Source organism: Somniosus microcephalus, chromosome 22, assembly GCF_052327205.1.
Source record: "Somniosus microcephalus isolate GS21.2 chromosome 22, FLI_Smic_1.0, whole genome shotgun sequence".
NCBI classification, from domain to species: domain Eukaryota; kingdom Metazoa; phylum Chordata; class Chondrichthyes; order Squaliformes; family Somniosidae; genus Somniosus; species Somniosus microcephalus.
The window spans coordinates 34,701,209-34,713,927 of NC_141008.1; the positions used below are offsets into that span (position 1 = coordinate 34,701,209).

General features: G+C 48.0%; 1 protein-coding gene across 1 annotated transcript; it reads right to left on the reverse strand.

Annotated features, from left to right (window-relative positions):
• Positions 1-3,284: 3,284 nt before the first annotated feature.
• Positions 3,285-10,552, reverse strand: LOC147102165 (uncharacterized). Its single transcript, XM_085964447.1, has 3 exons — positions 10,058-10,552; positions 4,925-5,035; positions 3,285-3,718 (listed from the first exon to the last, which is right to left on the reverse strand). The coding sequence occupies exons 1-3, from the start codon at positions 10,175-10,177 to the stop codon at positions 3,605-3,607; spliced, it is 345 nt and encodes a 114-aa protein (XP_085820573.1). The 5' UTR covers positions 10,178-10,552; the 3' UTR covers positions 3,285-3,604.
• Between the last annotated feature and the right edge of the window lie 2,167 nt (positions 10,553-12,719).

The following is a 12,719-nucleotide window of genomic DNA, read 5'->3' on the forward strand; positions in this document are numbered from 1 at the left end:
ACTCACCCAGAGCCGGCGGCGGCGAGACCGTTACCCGAGCAACCGAGGCAGGGACTGCAGCGCCGCCCGGCGGCCAATCGCGGGACTGCGGCGCTGCCCGGCGGCCAATCGCGGGACTGCAGCGCTGCCCGGCGGCTAATCGCGGCTCTGCAGCGCCGCCCGGTGGCCAATCGCGTCACTGCAGCGCCGCCCGGTGGCCAATCGCGGGACTGCAGCGCCGCCCGGCGGCTAATCGCGGCTCTGCAGCGCCGCCCGGCGGCCAATCGCGGGAGTGCAGCGCCGCCTGGCGGCCAATCGCGGGACTGCAACGCCGCCTGGCGGCCAATCGCGGGACTGCAACGCCGCCCGGTGGCCAATCGCGAGACTGCAGCGCCGCCCGGCGGCCAATCGCGGGAGTGTAGCGCCGCCCGGCAGCCAATCGCGGGACTGCAGCGCCGCCCGGCGGCCAATCGCGGCTCTGCAGCGCCGCCAATCGGCGCGTAAGGGAACATCGGATTTCCTGCGCAACCTGCATTTAGAATGGCCCTGAAATTAGGATCGGGAGCTTGCCGCGCGTGCAAGCCCCCGATGTGCACTCACCCGGCGCTCTGACAGCTGAAGCTGGGCCGGTTCAGATGTCGGCGCGATGTGCTTGCCTGATCCAGTGGCATAGTTAGTGCGATGTGCCGGCTGGGATCAGGTGAGCACTGTGCAGCCAATCAGGGAAGGGGAAACTCATTCATGAGTTTGACAGTAAGAGCTGTCAAACTCATGAAAACTCCTGGCCCCAAAACACTACTTAAACCTGAAAGAAAATTTTAAAAAACATTGCACTACTTAAATGAACAATAAAGAACTCTGAAAAACTATTTTAAACAATAATTTTAAAATTTGAAAAAAAAAAGTATATAAAAAATCGGGGCTAAAACTAAACTTACCTTACTGTAAATTCTTTAAAAGTAACAAACCTGTGGGAAAAAAGTCTCAATTGTACTAAAAGCCCACTTACCTGAAAAACTAAGTACTTACGTGTGGTTTTTCAATGCGTAAAGACCGGAGGCCTTTACACACGCGCAACTCTGAAAAAAAAAGGAATTTCACTGCGCACGCGCTGCCTGTGCAGTCGCGTGCGTTCTGCCTCTTAACCCCTTGGATCAGAGGACAGGAAATGCCGGTTTTCAGCGCATGCGCTGTGCATGCTGAAAACCGGCAATTCCTCCGGGCACACGCATGAGTACCCCATCCGTACTCACGCGTTGTGCCCGGAATTACTGGGCCAATATGTTTCAACGACAACATCTTGTATTTATATAGCGCGTTTAAGGACCCAAAGCGCTTCACGGGAGCTATTGTCAAAGAAAAATTGACACCGAGCCACATAAGGAGATATAAGGACAGGGCTTAGTCAAAGATGTATGTTTGAAGGAGCGTCTTCAAGGAGGAGAGAGAGGCGGAGAGGGAGAGGTTAGGGCCTGGGCAGCTGAAGGCACGGTCACCAATGATTAAATTGGGAATGCGCAAGAGGCCAGAATTGGCATAGGTAAGAGATCTTGGAGCATTGTAGGGCTGGAGGACGTTAGAGAGGTAGGGAGGGGCGAGGCCATGGAGAGATATGAAAACAAGGATGAGAATTTTAAAATTTAGTCATTGCCAGACTGGGAGCCAATGTAGGTCAGCGAGCACAGCGGAACTCTCCGCCCGCGGAGGCACCTTTCTCCCGGGCAGGTGGATGATCTGTCAAGAGAATGACAGATCGCAAGTGGCGGGTTTTAGCGAATGCACTTCGCATGCCTGAACCCGGCCCCTACGGGCTCGTACACACCCGTGGGGGTGGGAAAATCCCGCCCATTGTGTGTAGCACACTGTAACACTCTTGTCATTGAAAAACACCATCTGGTTTACCATGAGACGCCTTGGGACCTTTTACTACGTTAAAGCTGCTATATAAATGCAAATTGTTGTTGTTCTGGAGCAATGCCAGGAAATAGTGGCTTTTTTAGTTTAACAGCTTCAACTATATAAAAAAAATGCTGGGAAAAAAATCTTTGGTTTTGGTATTCTTCCCCTCCACTCACCTTCAACATTGTTATTTGAACATTTTGCACCTGATTGGCATGTGACATAGGCAGTCTTGGTGCACTTTGTATATTAATTCCACGAGAGCAAGATGAAAAGAAATCCCATGTTGCATCTCACACATGATCATGCACACCCACACACACAGGTGCCCCCACACACATACAGCCACACATACACAGGCACACCCACACATGATCATACACACACACACACACAGGTGCCCCCACACACATACAGCCACACATACACAGGCACACCCACACATGATCATGCACACACACACACACAGGTGCCCCCACACACATACAGCCACACATACACAGGCACACCCACACATGATCATACACACACACACAGAAAGTTTTTGAACAGGGGCCAGACGCAGTGTTTCAGTTGCACTGGAAGAGAGTAGAACTTGCCTCAAGCTCTAGAAGGAGGAGCAGACCTCTGAAGAAACATGCTTGGAAACACTTCTAACGTCCAATGGCTGACATTGAGGTGAAATGTAATCATTTCTTCCCAGAATTTTCATTTTTAAGTAGTACGAGTTTAATTCTTGCGGTGCATGCCCCAAGGATCCGGCGTGGGCAACCTAAGGGAAAATATTCAGTCTGCGATACTTGTTTTTTCATGAATAGTAGCTTCAAATTAATTGAGCATTTTGATTGGATGGTTGTGTGGCAGTTGCTGGTTGTTGATTCGCAGCTTTTACTATCCACCTGGTTAACGGATTGGCTCAAATATTCTAACAACTAAATGCAAATCAATCAGTGGTTAAAATAATGGAGAGTGCTTATTTGAGCCAATTGTTTCCTCTGAGAAGCATAATGCATTTGAGAGGTGCGATGCTACAGGCACGAACTAGATGCAAGACTTTTAATTAGATACATTGGCCCATATTTTCTGACGCCTACGAGATGTGTACACACCCGTAGGGACATCAGAAATGCCGGTTTCAGGCATGCGAAGTGCATGCGCTGAAAACCGGTATTTACGATCTGTCAAGAATGGTCTTGACAGATCGGACGCCTATCCTAGAGAAGGGTCTCTGCGGGGGGGGGGGGGAAGAGTTCTGCTTTCTGCAGAACCTCCGCCCGCAGAAAACCCTTAGAAATCTTACGCCTGTTAAAAGCAGGCCTTACTGGTGATATATTATATCTATATATTGTCTTATATAGTTGACAAGTAACAAGAAAATAATTCACAAACAAAAGCTCTGTTTTTAATCATTGTGCTTTATGATCCTTTAGAAGTAAAGTATCAGATCAGGCTCCAGCTGTATTCACAACCCACACACACATGTGCAGTTCTGAGAAAACTACAGATTACAATCAGACCAAGATAAAGGGAAACCACCTCACACGTATTGCCGGTCACTCAAGGATCTCTCACCCTTACTGAGGTCTTGCTGCAGCGGTGACGGCTGAAATGAAGCCATCTGAGGTATACTGCAGACTCTGTAACTACAAGTGAAGTGGCGTTGTGCTGCAGAGCTGTGCAGTCATCAGACAGATGGTAAAAGACCCTCTAACCAGGCTGGGACTCATCACCAGGGGATCTCCTCTCCTTCCGAATTCAGGCACTTTCCAGTATCATTCTGTGACAGGCTGGCCAGCACTTTCATCACGCTGCTGACACTGTCAGTAATAGCCATGGGAGCCTGAAAAACAAGATAAATAAATAAAACTAGATTCAACCAGGGCTGAGTTAATCCAAATATAATCAGGCGTTTTTGTGTGTGTGTACACATGCATCCAAACCCCACTCTATCATCATCAGTGCCTTTAGGACATGAAAGGACAAAAAAATGGCCAAACAAAAAGTAGACATGATCAATCACAGGAAACCTATTACTAAGTTGAGGGATAGTGTAATGAGGATGGTGATTGGATGGTGACAGTTTAACTAGACCTATGAGCCACTTGGAGACAGTACTGGAATCTGTCCAGTGCAGAGGTTGTAAAGGTGTGGTACACAGACTGTCTCAGAGCACAAATTGCGACTGATTTGGTGCAAAAGTAGGATGTTCGGAGGGAAAAGGATGAAACTAAAGGAAACCCACAGGGCTCCACCTAAACCTAACAAGTAACAGTGAGTTACAATCTGGAACCTTGCACTCAGAGCAGAGGGAATTCCAAAACATGGGGCCGAGGCGACTGAAGGCCGGGCCACCACTGGTGAGGCAGAGAGAGAGAGAGAGCGACAGAGAGTGCGGAGGGGAGTGGGGGGTGTTGGACTGGAAGAGGTTACAAAGATAGAGAGGGGCAAGGTCATGAATGGCTAGTTCCATTAATTTATTAATATATTACAATATATAAAAAATTCTACATTACAATGGTGACTGATGTAAGAAAACTACGAGGCACTTGGTCTAAGCGTTAAACAAAGCTTTAATCAACTGTTTTACAAAATGGAGGTCTAGTTGTGTCCTTCACTAGTTCCTGTTACGAATGTTCTGCGCAAGCTGGGCCCGTGCCCAAGTATTTATACTCTCCCTGGACAGCGCCACCCGCAGGCCACTCAATATTATTTCATAAGTCTTTCTTTCATGAATGGCTGATTCATGTCAGTGACTCCATTTGAAAAGTGCTTAATGGCTATAAAGCGCTTTTGGGGCGTCCTGAGATCGTGAAGGAGGCTATAGAAATGCAAGTCTTTTACGCTTACCCACATAATATGCTGCTGGCATCATCTAGGTTCAGACATGAAGTATAGCTGGAGGGCAACCAGCACTTGTACTCAGTAAGAAGAGGGAGGAATTTGGGATGAGGTTAGAAACAATAGCCCTGTGATGGTGCATCCCCTGCACAGTCAACAGAAGTAACAGTGTGACTGTAACCCTGGAGCCCACTTCAGCTCAACTTACCTTTATGCCTCCCATATCTGTTTGAGTCCAGCCAGGGTGGATAGCGGTACAAAGAATCTGATGCTGCTTCAGATCCTCTGAAAGGCACATATTCGCCATGTTTAATGCAGCCTAGAAGTGAAACAAAGGAAAATGTCAAATATATTCCAGTTCATGTTGCATGATAGATGCAGTCAGCTGAGTAAGCAGTATGAAGAGAGTGCAAGCAGTGAGCACATGGCTGCGGGAGCTGGTATAACGAACAGCACGCACAAAGCATCAGCGCTGTTTTAAACAAAGACAGGTTGTGTGTCTTTTCTTTGCTATAGAAAACACAAATGGGTCCAAGATTCTGGGAGGCCCACTCCATTGGCGGAGGTTCAATGGAGTGAAACCCCAGGTCATCCAGACATTAAGATCCAGACCCAAATCCCAGGTACGGGCTCATCTGAATGGATGTGGCAGGGCCACTGGTGTCTGCAAGGACGTTTCAGCAGTGCTTACCCCAAACTGCCCTTTTGGGCTTAAGAAGGAAGTCTTTGGGCAGGATTTTCATTGGGCCGTGGAGGCAGGATTGGAGGTGTGTGGGGGGTTAAAATATTGAAATCGGGGGGCACGAACCCATCCCGTCCCCAACCCGCCTCCATGCCAGTTTCAAAGGAGGCGGGTACCTGACCCGCGCTGGGACCCGCCGACCCGAGGCGGGAAGGGGATTAGTGCCAATTAACTGCCTGTTAACAGGTAGTTAACAGGCAATTTTTAGCCTAGTCCCTATTTTTATTGGTGAAGTGTGGGATTCCCGACGGTTCCAAACCACGCCAAGTTAGCGAGGCAGGCCGTCGGGAAGAAGGGCTTGGAGGGTTCGAGATTCAGATTCAGATTCAGATTCAGATTCAGATTAGATTTATTTGCCATATGTAACAAGTACAATGGAATGCTTGTTCCCCGTAGGGACGCGTCAGCTATACATACAGCGCCGCGTTCAGAGTCAATACAATGGCTTCCCGTGGCAGTGGGAGCACGATGTCCCTCAGCCGCTCCGTCCTCCTCTTCACCGCGGCCTCCTCCTCACTGTTGCCGGCTCCACGTGTGGTGGCCTGCTTCTCCCGCTCTGGCCACCATGCCCGGCTCCCCTCCTCCCAGCCGGACTGCGAGTTACCCGTAATGGAGCTGCCGGCCAACGTGCTGTAGCTTGTCGTTGAGTCTGCTGCTGCTGCTCGTTGCGCTGCGCTCCTCTGCCCGACTCGCCGAACACATCGTCGGGATGTGAGTGCTCCAATGAGGCCTCCTCTTCAACGTCGTCGGCTCCACGTTCCACGGCCCGGGGCCTACTTCTCCCTCTCCTGGGTCGGCCTATGGCCGCCATGCTCGGCTCCCCTCCTCCCAGTCGGAATTCCTTCCCGCCGAGGAGCTGCCGGCCGATGTGCTCCAGCGGGTCGGCTTGGCTGCTGCTGCTGCTCACCGCGCTGCGCTGCCTCTGCCCGACTCGCCGAGCACCTCGCTCCGGTTGCGGGAGCGAGCGGCGAGAGCTGGCCGCCCGAAACAGGGAGAGCGATCTCAGCACCAGACCGTCACGGCCGCATGAGTGCAGAGGTAAGTGTGTTTGGTGTGTGTAAAGTGTTTAAAGAAGTTTTACTTGCATGTACTTACCTTTACAGCCTTTCTTCCTTCGGGTCTCGGGAGTCCCTCATCTCACCGGCACAGAAAGCAGAATGGCCGCGATCTGTCAAAATCTGCAGCATTCAGCTTTCTGTTCCGGAGAGATCTCTAAATCATCCTGAGAGGAAGGAATTAACTTGGAGTACAGATTGTCAGTGTTTGACAGCTTCAAAATGCTGATATTTCATCTGTCAAAAGCTCTTGACAGATGAAATGTCTGTCTGTGACATCACCTGTTGCCAGGTGGCCCTTAATTGGCCCGCTGGGCAGGCTCAACAAGGTCAATCAAGTTAAAATTGCGTGAGTTGGCCACAACTCGATGGAGGCGGGACTACAACCCTGAAAGTTGTAGTCCTGCCTCCTACATGCCTCCTCAATGAATATCCAGCCCTTTGGCTCTGAAGGGAGCCGTTCTACCTCTTCAAAAGGTAATAAATCTCTTCTGGGATCAATCACCTTTGTCTTCTAAAGATTTGGAGCTTTTGTTGGAGAGTCAACAAAACTCACACCAACTCTTAGCTGCCGAGGATTCTGCTGAGGCCCACCAAGGATGTAATAGGCCAAATGAGGCTCACCAAGTTGTTCCTGTTAATTTTTTTGAGTGTGCGGCCCATTCAAAATGCGGCGCATGTGCGGTTTTTCTCATTGAAAAGCCGGCGAGCCGGCTGCACAGGAGGTCCAGAGAGCTGAGCGGCTGCGGGGCTAGGCAACTTAAAGGGAACATTGTCAAGGGTGTAATGGGCCAAATTGCTGGGGGAGCTCAGGAGTTCCTTGATTTGGGGAGACAGCAGTTGAAAGATTTACCCACAACCCCTCGCATTCCCGGAATTTCCCACAAGGGTTAGAAACAGAACCGTGTCAATCCCCATTTTACAGCTCCCTGACTGGAGATCTGCCCCACTTACACCCAGACTGGGGTTTGAGGCCCAAAGACATTTAGTTTAATCTACATTTTTCCACAAAGGTTCTGCCCTTTATCTAGCTGCAAGACCGCAGACTCATTGAGACCACAGGTACCAACCGAGGAGGAGGAAAATTGCCACTGTTAACGCAACCCAATTGAAGACAGCAATCCAAAGCCTACAGCAGCCTGCCGAAGTCTCCAGTTCCAGCCTCAGGGGTCACAGAAGCTCGTGTTTTCCACAGGCACCTCCACGGCAGTCTCTGAACGGACTCCGTGACAGGTTGAGATATTGGCCCAGAAATTCGGGTCCCAACGCGTGAGTACGGACGGAGTACTCACGCGTGGACCCGATGGAAGTGCCGGTTTCTTGCATGCACTACGCATGCGCGGGAAACCGGCATTTCCGATCCTCTGAACCAAGGGGTTCAGAGGTCGAACGTGTGCGCGCAGGAGTCTGCGCGTGCGCGTTGAACTTCCTTTTTTTTACATGTTTACCCGTGCGTGAAGGCCTCTACTTTTTGCACATCTAAAAACCAGGCGTAAGGACTTCATTTTAAAAGGTAAGTGGCCAATTAATTAAAATTAGAACATTTTTTCCACAGGTTTATTATTTTTAAATACTTTACAGTAAGGTAAGTGTATTTTTAGCCCTGATTTTTTATTAAATTATTTTTTTCAAAAATTTAAATTATTGTTTAAAATAGTTATTTAATGTTATTTATAGTTGATTTAAATAGTGTGATGTATTTTTCAAATTTATTTTAAGGTTAAGTACTGTTTTGGGTGCCCGGAGTTTTCATGAGTTTGACAGTTCTTTCTGTCAAACTCATGAATGGACTTTTCCCTCCTCCGATTGGCTGCCCAGTGCTCACGTGATCCCAGCTGACGCATCGCACTAACTACGCCGCTGGATCACGCAAGCACAGCGCGCCGGGAGCTGGTCCGGGCCACAGACAGGAAATCCACGCAGGCCCAGGCCTCAACTGCCGGCGCGCTAGGTAAGTGTAGGCCGGGGGCTTGCACCCGCGGGAATCCCCCGACACGAATTTCTGGGCCATTAACCCAGTCATTTCTTATTCCAGATGCTGATGGACCTGCAGTGATTTTAAGCATTGTCTGTTTTTGTGGTTTTTTTTTAAACACAACAACTTGCATTTATATAGCACTTTTAAGGGGCAGCTGTGGCTCTGTTCCAGCACTCTCACCTCTGAATCAGAAGGTTGTGGATTCAAGCCCCATTCATGACTTGAGCTCATAATTGTAAAGTCTGTGGGTTGTGCAGTTAATAAATACACAGACTTCAGAAGTAACAAACAAACAGGTCTTTACTATTCGAAGGTCAGGGCGAATCTGCCCTAGTTATCCTGCCACAACACTTATATACTGGTGTGGTCACTGTCGGTATTACAGTATACAGAAGCCAAACAAGTAGTGCCACACCTAAAGTAGTTCTCTTAAAGGTGAACGGTTACATTCAATAGTTCCCTTAAAGGTAGACGGGTACATACACTACAATAATCTAGGCTGATACCTCACCTCAGTTTAGTGCTGAGGGGCGCTGCACTGTCGGAGGGGCTGTCTTTTGGATGCGATGTTAAACCGAGGCACTGTCTGCTCTCTCAGGTGGACATAAAAAACCCATGGCACTATTTCGAAGAGGAGCAGGGGAGTTCTCCCCGGTGTCCTGACCAATATTTATCCCTCAGCCAACAGCACTAAAACAGATTATCTGGGCATTATCACATTGCTGTTTGTGGGAGCTTGCTGTGCACAAATGTGCTGCACAGTTTCCTACATTACAGCAGTGACTACACTTCAAAAAGTACTTCACTGGCTGTAAAGCGCTCTGTGATGTCCTGAGGTCATGAAAGGCACTATATAAATGCAATTTTTTTGTTCTTTCTTTAACGTAGTAAAACGTCCCAATGCGCTTCACATGAGCGTTATCAGACAACACTTGCTACCGAGCTAATGGAATGTTGGCCTTTATCTCGAGGGCTGGAATACAAAGGGGCGGGAGTTATAAGACAGTGGTACAGAGCTCTAGTTAGACCCCATCTGGAGTACTGCATTCAGTTCTGGGCACCACATCTCAGGAAGGAGGTGGTGCAGCGGAGATTCACCAGAATGATACCGCGGCTAAAAGGGTTAAATTATGAGGTCAGGCTGCATAGACTAGGCGTGTATTCCTTGAATATAGAAGATTAAGGGGTGATCTAATTGAGGTGTTTAAGATGATTAAAGGATTTAATACGGTAGATAATTCCCCTGGTGGGAGAGTCCAGGACAAGGGGGCAGAACCTTACAATTAGAGCCAGGCCGTTCAGGGGTGATGTCAGAAAGTACTGCTTCACACAAAGGGTAGTGGAAATCTGTTACACTCTTCCCCCAAAAAAGCTGTTGAGGCTGTGGGGTCAATTGGAAAATTTCAAAACTGAGATTGATAGATTTTTGTTCGGCAAGGATAGTAAGGGTTACGGAACCAAGGTGGGTAGATGGAGATCAGCCATGATCTCACTGAATGGCGGAACAGGCTCGAGGGTCTGAATAACCTACTCCTGTTCCTATGTTAATATCCTCTTATTAACTACCTTGCTGATGCAGTATGGATACACAGGAGCCCTCAAGAAATTCTCCCGACTCAATTTAATGGACCCCAGCAGTGAGGTGATGTTGACGATTGCTGCCTTGTTACAGCTCATCCCTTCCATATCCAAGGACTGTGCTGCCTTCTTCAGACTGGGTAGAAACGCCCGACAACAAAAAGTAAAACAGAATAAACAGCAAGAGAATTCACTTCAACTGAAAATGAAAGTGATTAAAACTGAATGAGATAGTCAGCCCGAGGGAAACCTTCGCGGCAGTACTTAGTACAGTGAGGCCTGCACTGGGAATGGCAACGCCATCACAGACATGAATTGATTCTCAGTGGCTGGAACAATCCTTTCTTAATGGTCAAGAGCTGAAAGCTGAACGGTCTCCAGGAGTGTCGCAATATTTGCAGGTTCCCCAGGAGTGTCTCAATATTTGCAGGTTCCCCAGGAGTGTCTCAATATTTACAGGGGTTCCCCAGGAGTGTCTCAATATTTACAGGTTCCCCAGGAGTGTCTCAATATTTACAGGTTCCCCAGGAGTGTTTCAATATTTACAGGTTCCCCAGGAGTGTTTCAATATTTACAGGTTCCCCAGGAGTGTCTCAATATTTACAGGGGTTCCCCAGGAGTGTCTCAATATTTACAGGTTCCCCAGGAGTGTTTCAATATTTACAGGGGTTCCCCAGGAGTGTCTCAATATTTACAGGGGTTCCCCAGGAGTGTTTCAATATTTACAGGGGTTCCCCAGGAGTGTTTCAATATTTACAGGATCCCCAGGAGTGTCTCAATATTTACAGGTTCCCCAGGAGTGTCTCAATATTTACAGGTTCCCCAGGAGTGTCTCAATATTTACAGGTTCCCCAGGAGTGTCTCAATATTTACAGGTTCCCCAGGAGTGTCTCAATATTTACAGGTTCCCCAGGAGTGTCTCAATATTTACAGGTTCCCCAGGAGTGTCTCAATATTTACAGGGGTTCCCCAGGAGTGTTTCAATATTTACAGGGGTTCCCCAGGAGTGTCTCAATATTTACAGGGGTTCCCCAGGAGTGTCTCAATATTTACAGGGGTTCCCCAGGAGTGTCTCAATATTTACAGGTTCCCCAGGAGTGTCTCAATATTTACAGGGGTTCCCCAGGAGTGTCTCAATATTTACAGATTCCCCAGGAGTGTCTCAATATTTACAGGGGTTCCCCAGGAGTGTCTCAATATTTACAGGGGTTCCCCAGGAGTGTCTCAATATTTACAGGTTCCCCAGGAGTGTCTCAATATTTACAGGGGTTCCCCAGGAGTGTCTCAATATTTACAGGGGTTCCCCAGGAGTGTCTCAATATTTACAGGGGTTCCCCAGGAGTGTCTCAATATTTACAGGGGTTCCCCAGGAGTGTCTCAATATTTACAGGGGTTCCCCAGGAGTGTCTCAATATTTACAGGGGTTCCCCAGGAGTGTCTCAATATTTACAGGGGTTCCCCAGGAGTGTCTCAATATTTACAGGGGTTCCCCAGGAGTGTCTCAATATTTACAGGGGTTCCCCAGGAGTGTCTCAATATTTACAGGGGTTCCCCAGGAGTGTCTCAATACTTGTCCTCCACATTGAGAAGTTTCAAAGTCATTACTTTCAATAAACATGCAATGCTATAAAACAGTGACACCGAGTGTCAAAGCTCAATATTCCAGAGATGAGGAAGGAAAAAAATCTAGCACATTTCAGGTCAAATTCATGTTAAAATGCTGGTGGGAGAGCTCTCTGGGTCCTACCGATGTATCTCATCCTGATCAGCTTTTTCGCAGTCAAGAACTAAACTCTTTTCCCCTTCCCCTCATTTATTTTTCAAATGATTATACACTTACCTTTCAAGAACTATTACAGATTCTGCTTCTGCCATTGTTTCTGTCAGGTAATTCATGTCCTGTCAATCTTCTGCTTAAAAAAAATTCACTCAACCTCTCCTTTAACTTAATTTATCAAAACCTTTCATAATTCTGAAGACCGCTATCTTTTCTCCTCGTAAACTTCTTGTGAAAAGAGCCCCTACTTTTCTTGTTGTTCCTCGTAACTAAAGTCTCTCAGTCCTGGTATCAGCTTAGTGAATCACTTCTGCACCCTCTCCATGGCCATGACACATATCCTAAAGTGATGTTCCCCAAGCTGGATAGTGTAGAGGAAACATTCCAGAAATTCGGGTCCCCACGGGTGAGTACGCACTGGGTACTCATGTGTAGACCCAAGAAAGTGCCGGTTTCGTGCATGCACTGCGCATGCGCGGGAAACCGGAACTTCCATTCCCTTAAAGGAAGGGGTTCACAGGTCGAACGCGTGCGCCGGAGAGGCAGCGCGTACGCCTGGAACTTCCGTTTCTTTTCCAGATTTCTCCGGGAGGGTAAGTCTCCAGGAGCTACACTTTAAAAAGCAGTCGCAAGGCCTGCTTTTAACAGGGTAAGTGGTGAATTAAGTAAAATTAAAACATTTTTTCCACAGGTTTATTATTTTTAAATACTTTAAAGAAAAGTAAGTTTATTTTTAGCCCCGCTAAAAACGGTAAAAACTTCCCCCACTTCTGTTGGCAGCGAATTCCAGGTCATCACCACTTGCTGCGTAAAAAAGGTTTTCCTCACATCCCCCTGCATCTCTTGCCAAAAACCTTAAATCTGTGTCCCCTA

What these genes read in the sequence shown, in the direction of transcription:
- LOC147102165 (XM_085964447.1), bottom strand. Translation starts at nt 10,177, where the DNA reads ATGGAAGGGATGAGCTGTAACAAGGCAGCAATCGTCAACATCACCTCA. An exon ending in ATCCATACTGCATCAGCAAG is followed by an intron (nt 5,036 to 10,057) that starts GTAGTTAATAAG and finishes TTTCACTTCTAG; the next exon opens with GCTGCATTAAACATGGCGAA. An exon ending in CAGATATGGGAGGCATAAAG is followed by an intron (nt 3,719 to 4,924) that starts GTAAGTTGAGCT and finishes CTTGTTTTTCAG; the next exon opens with GCTCCCATGGCTATTACTGA.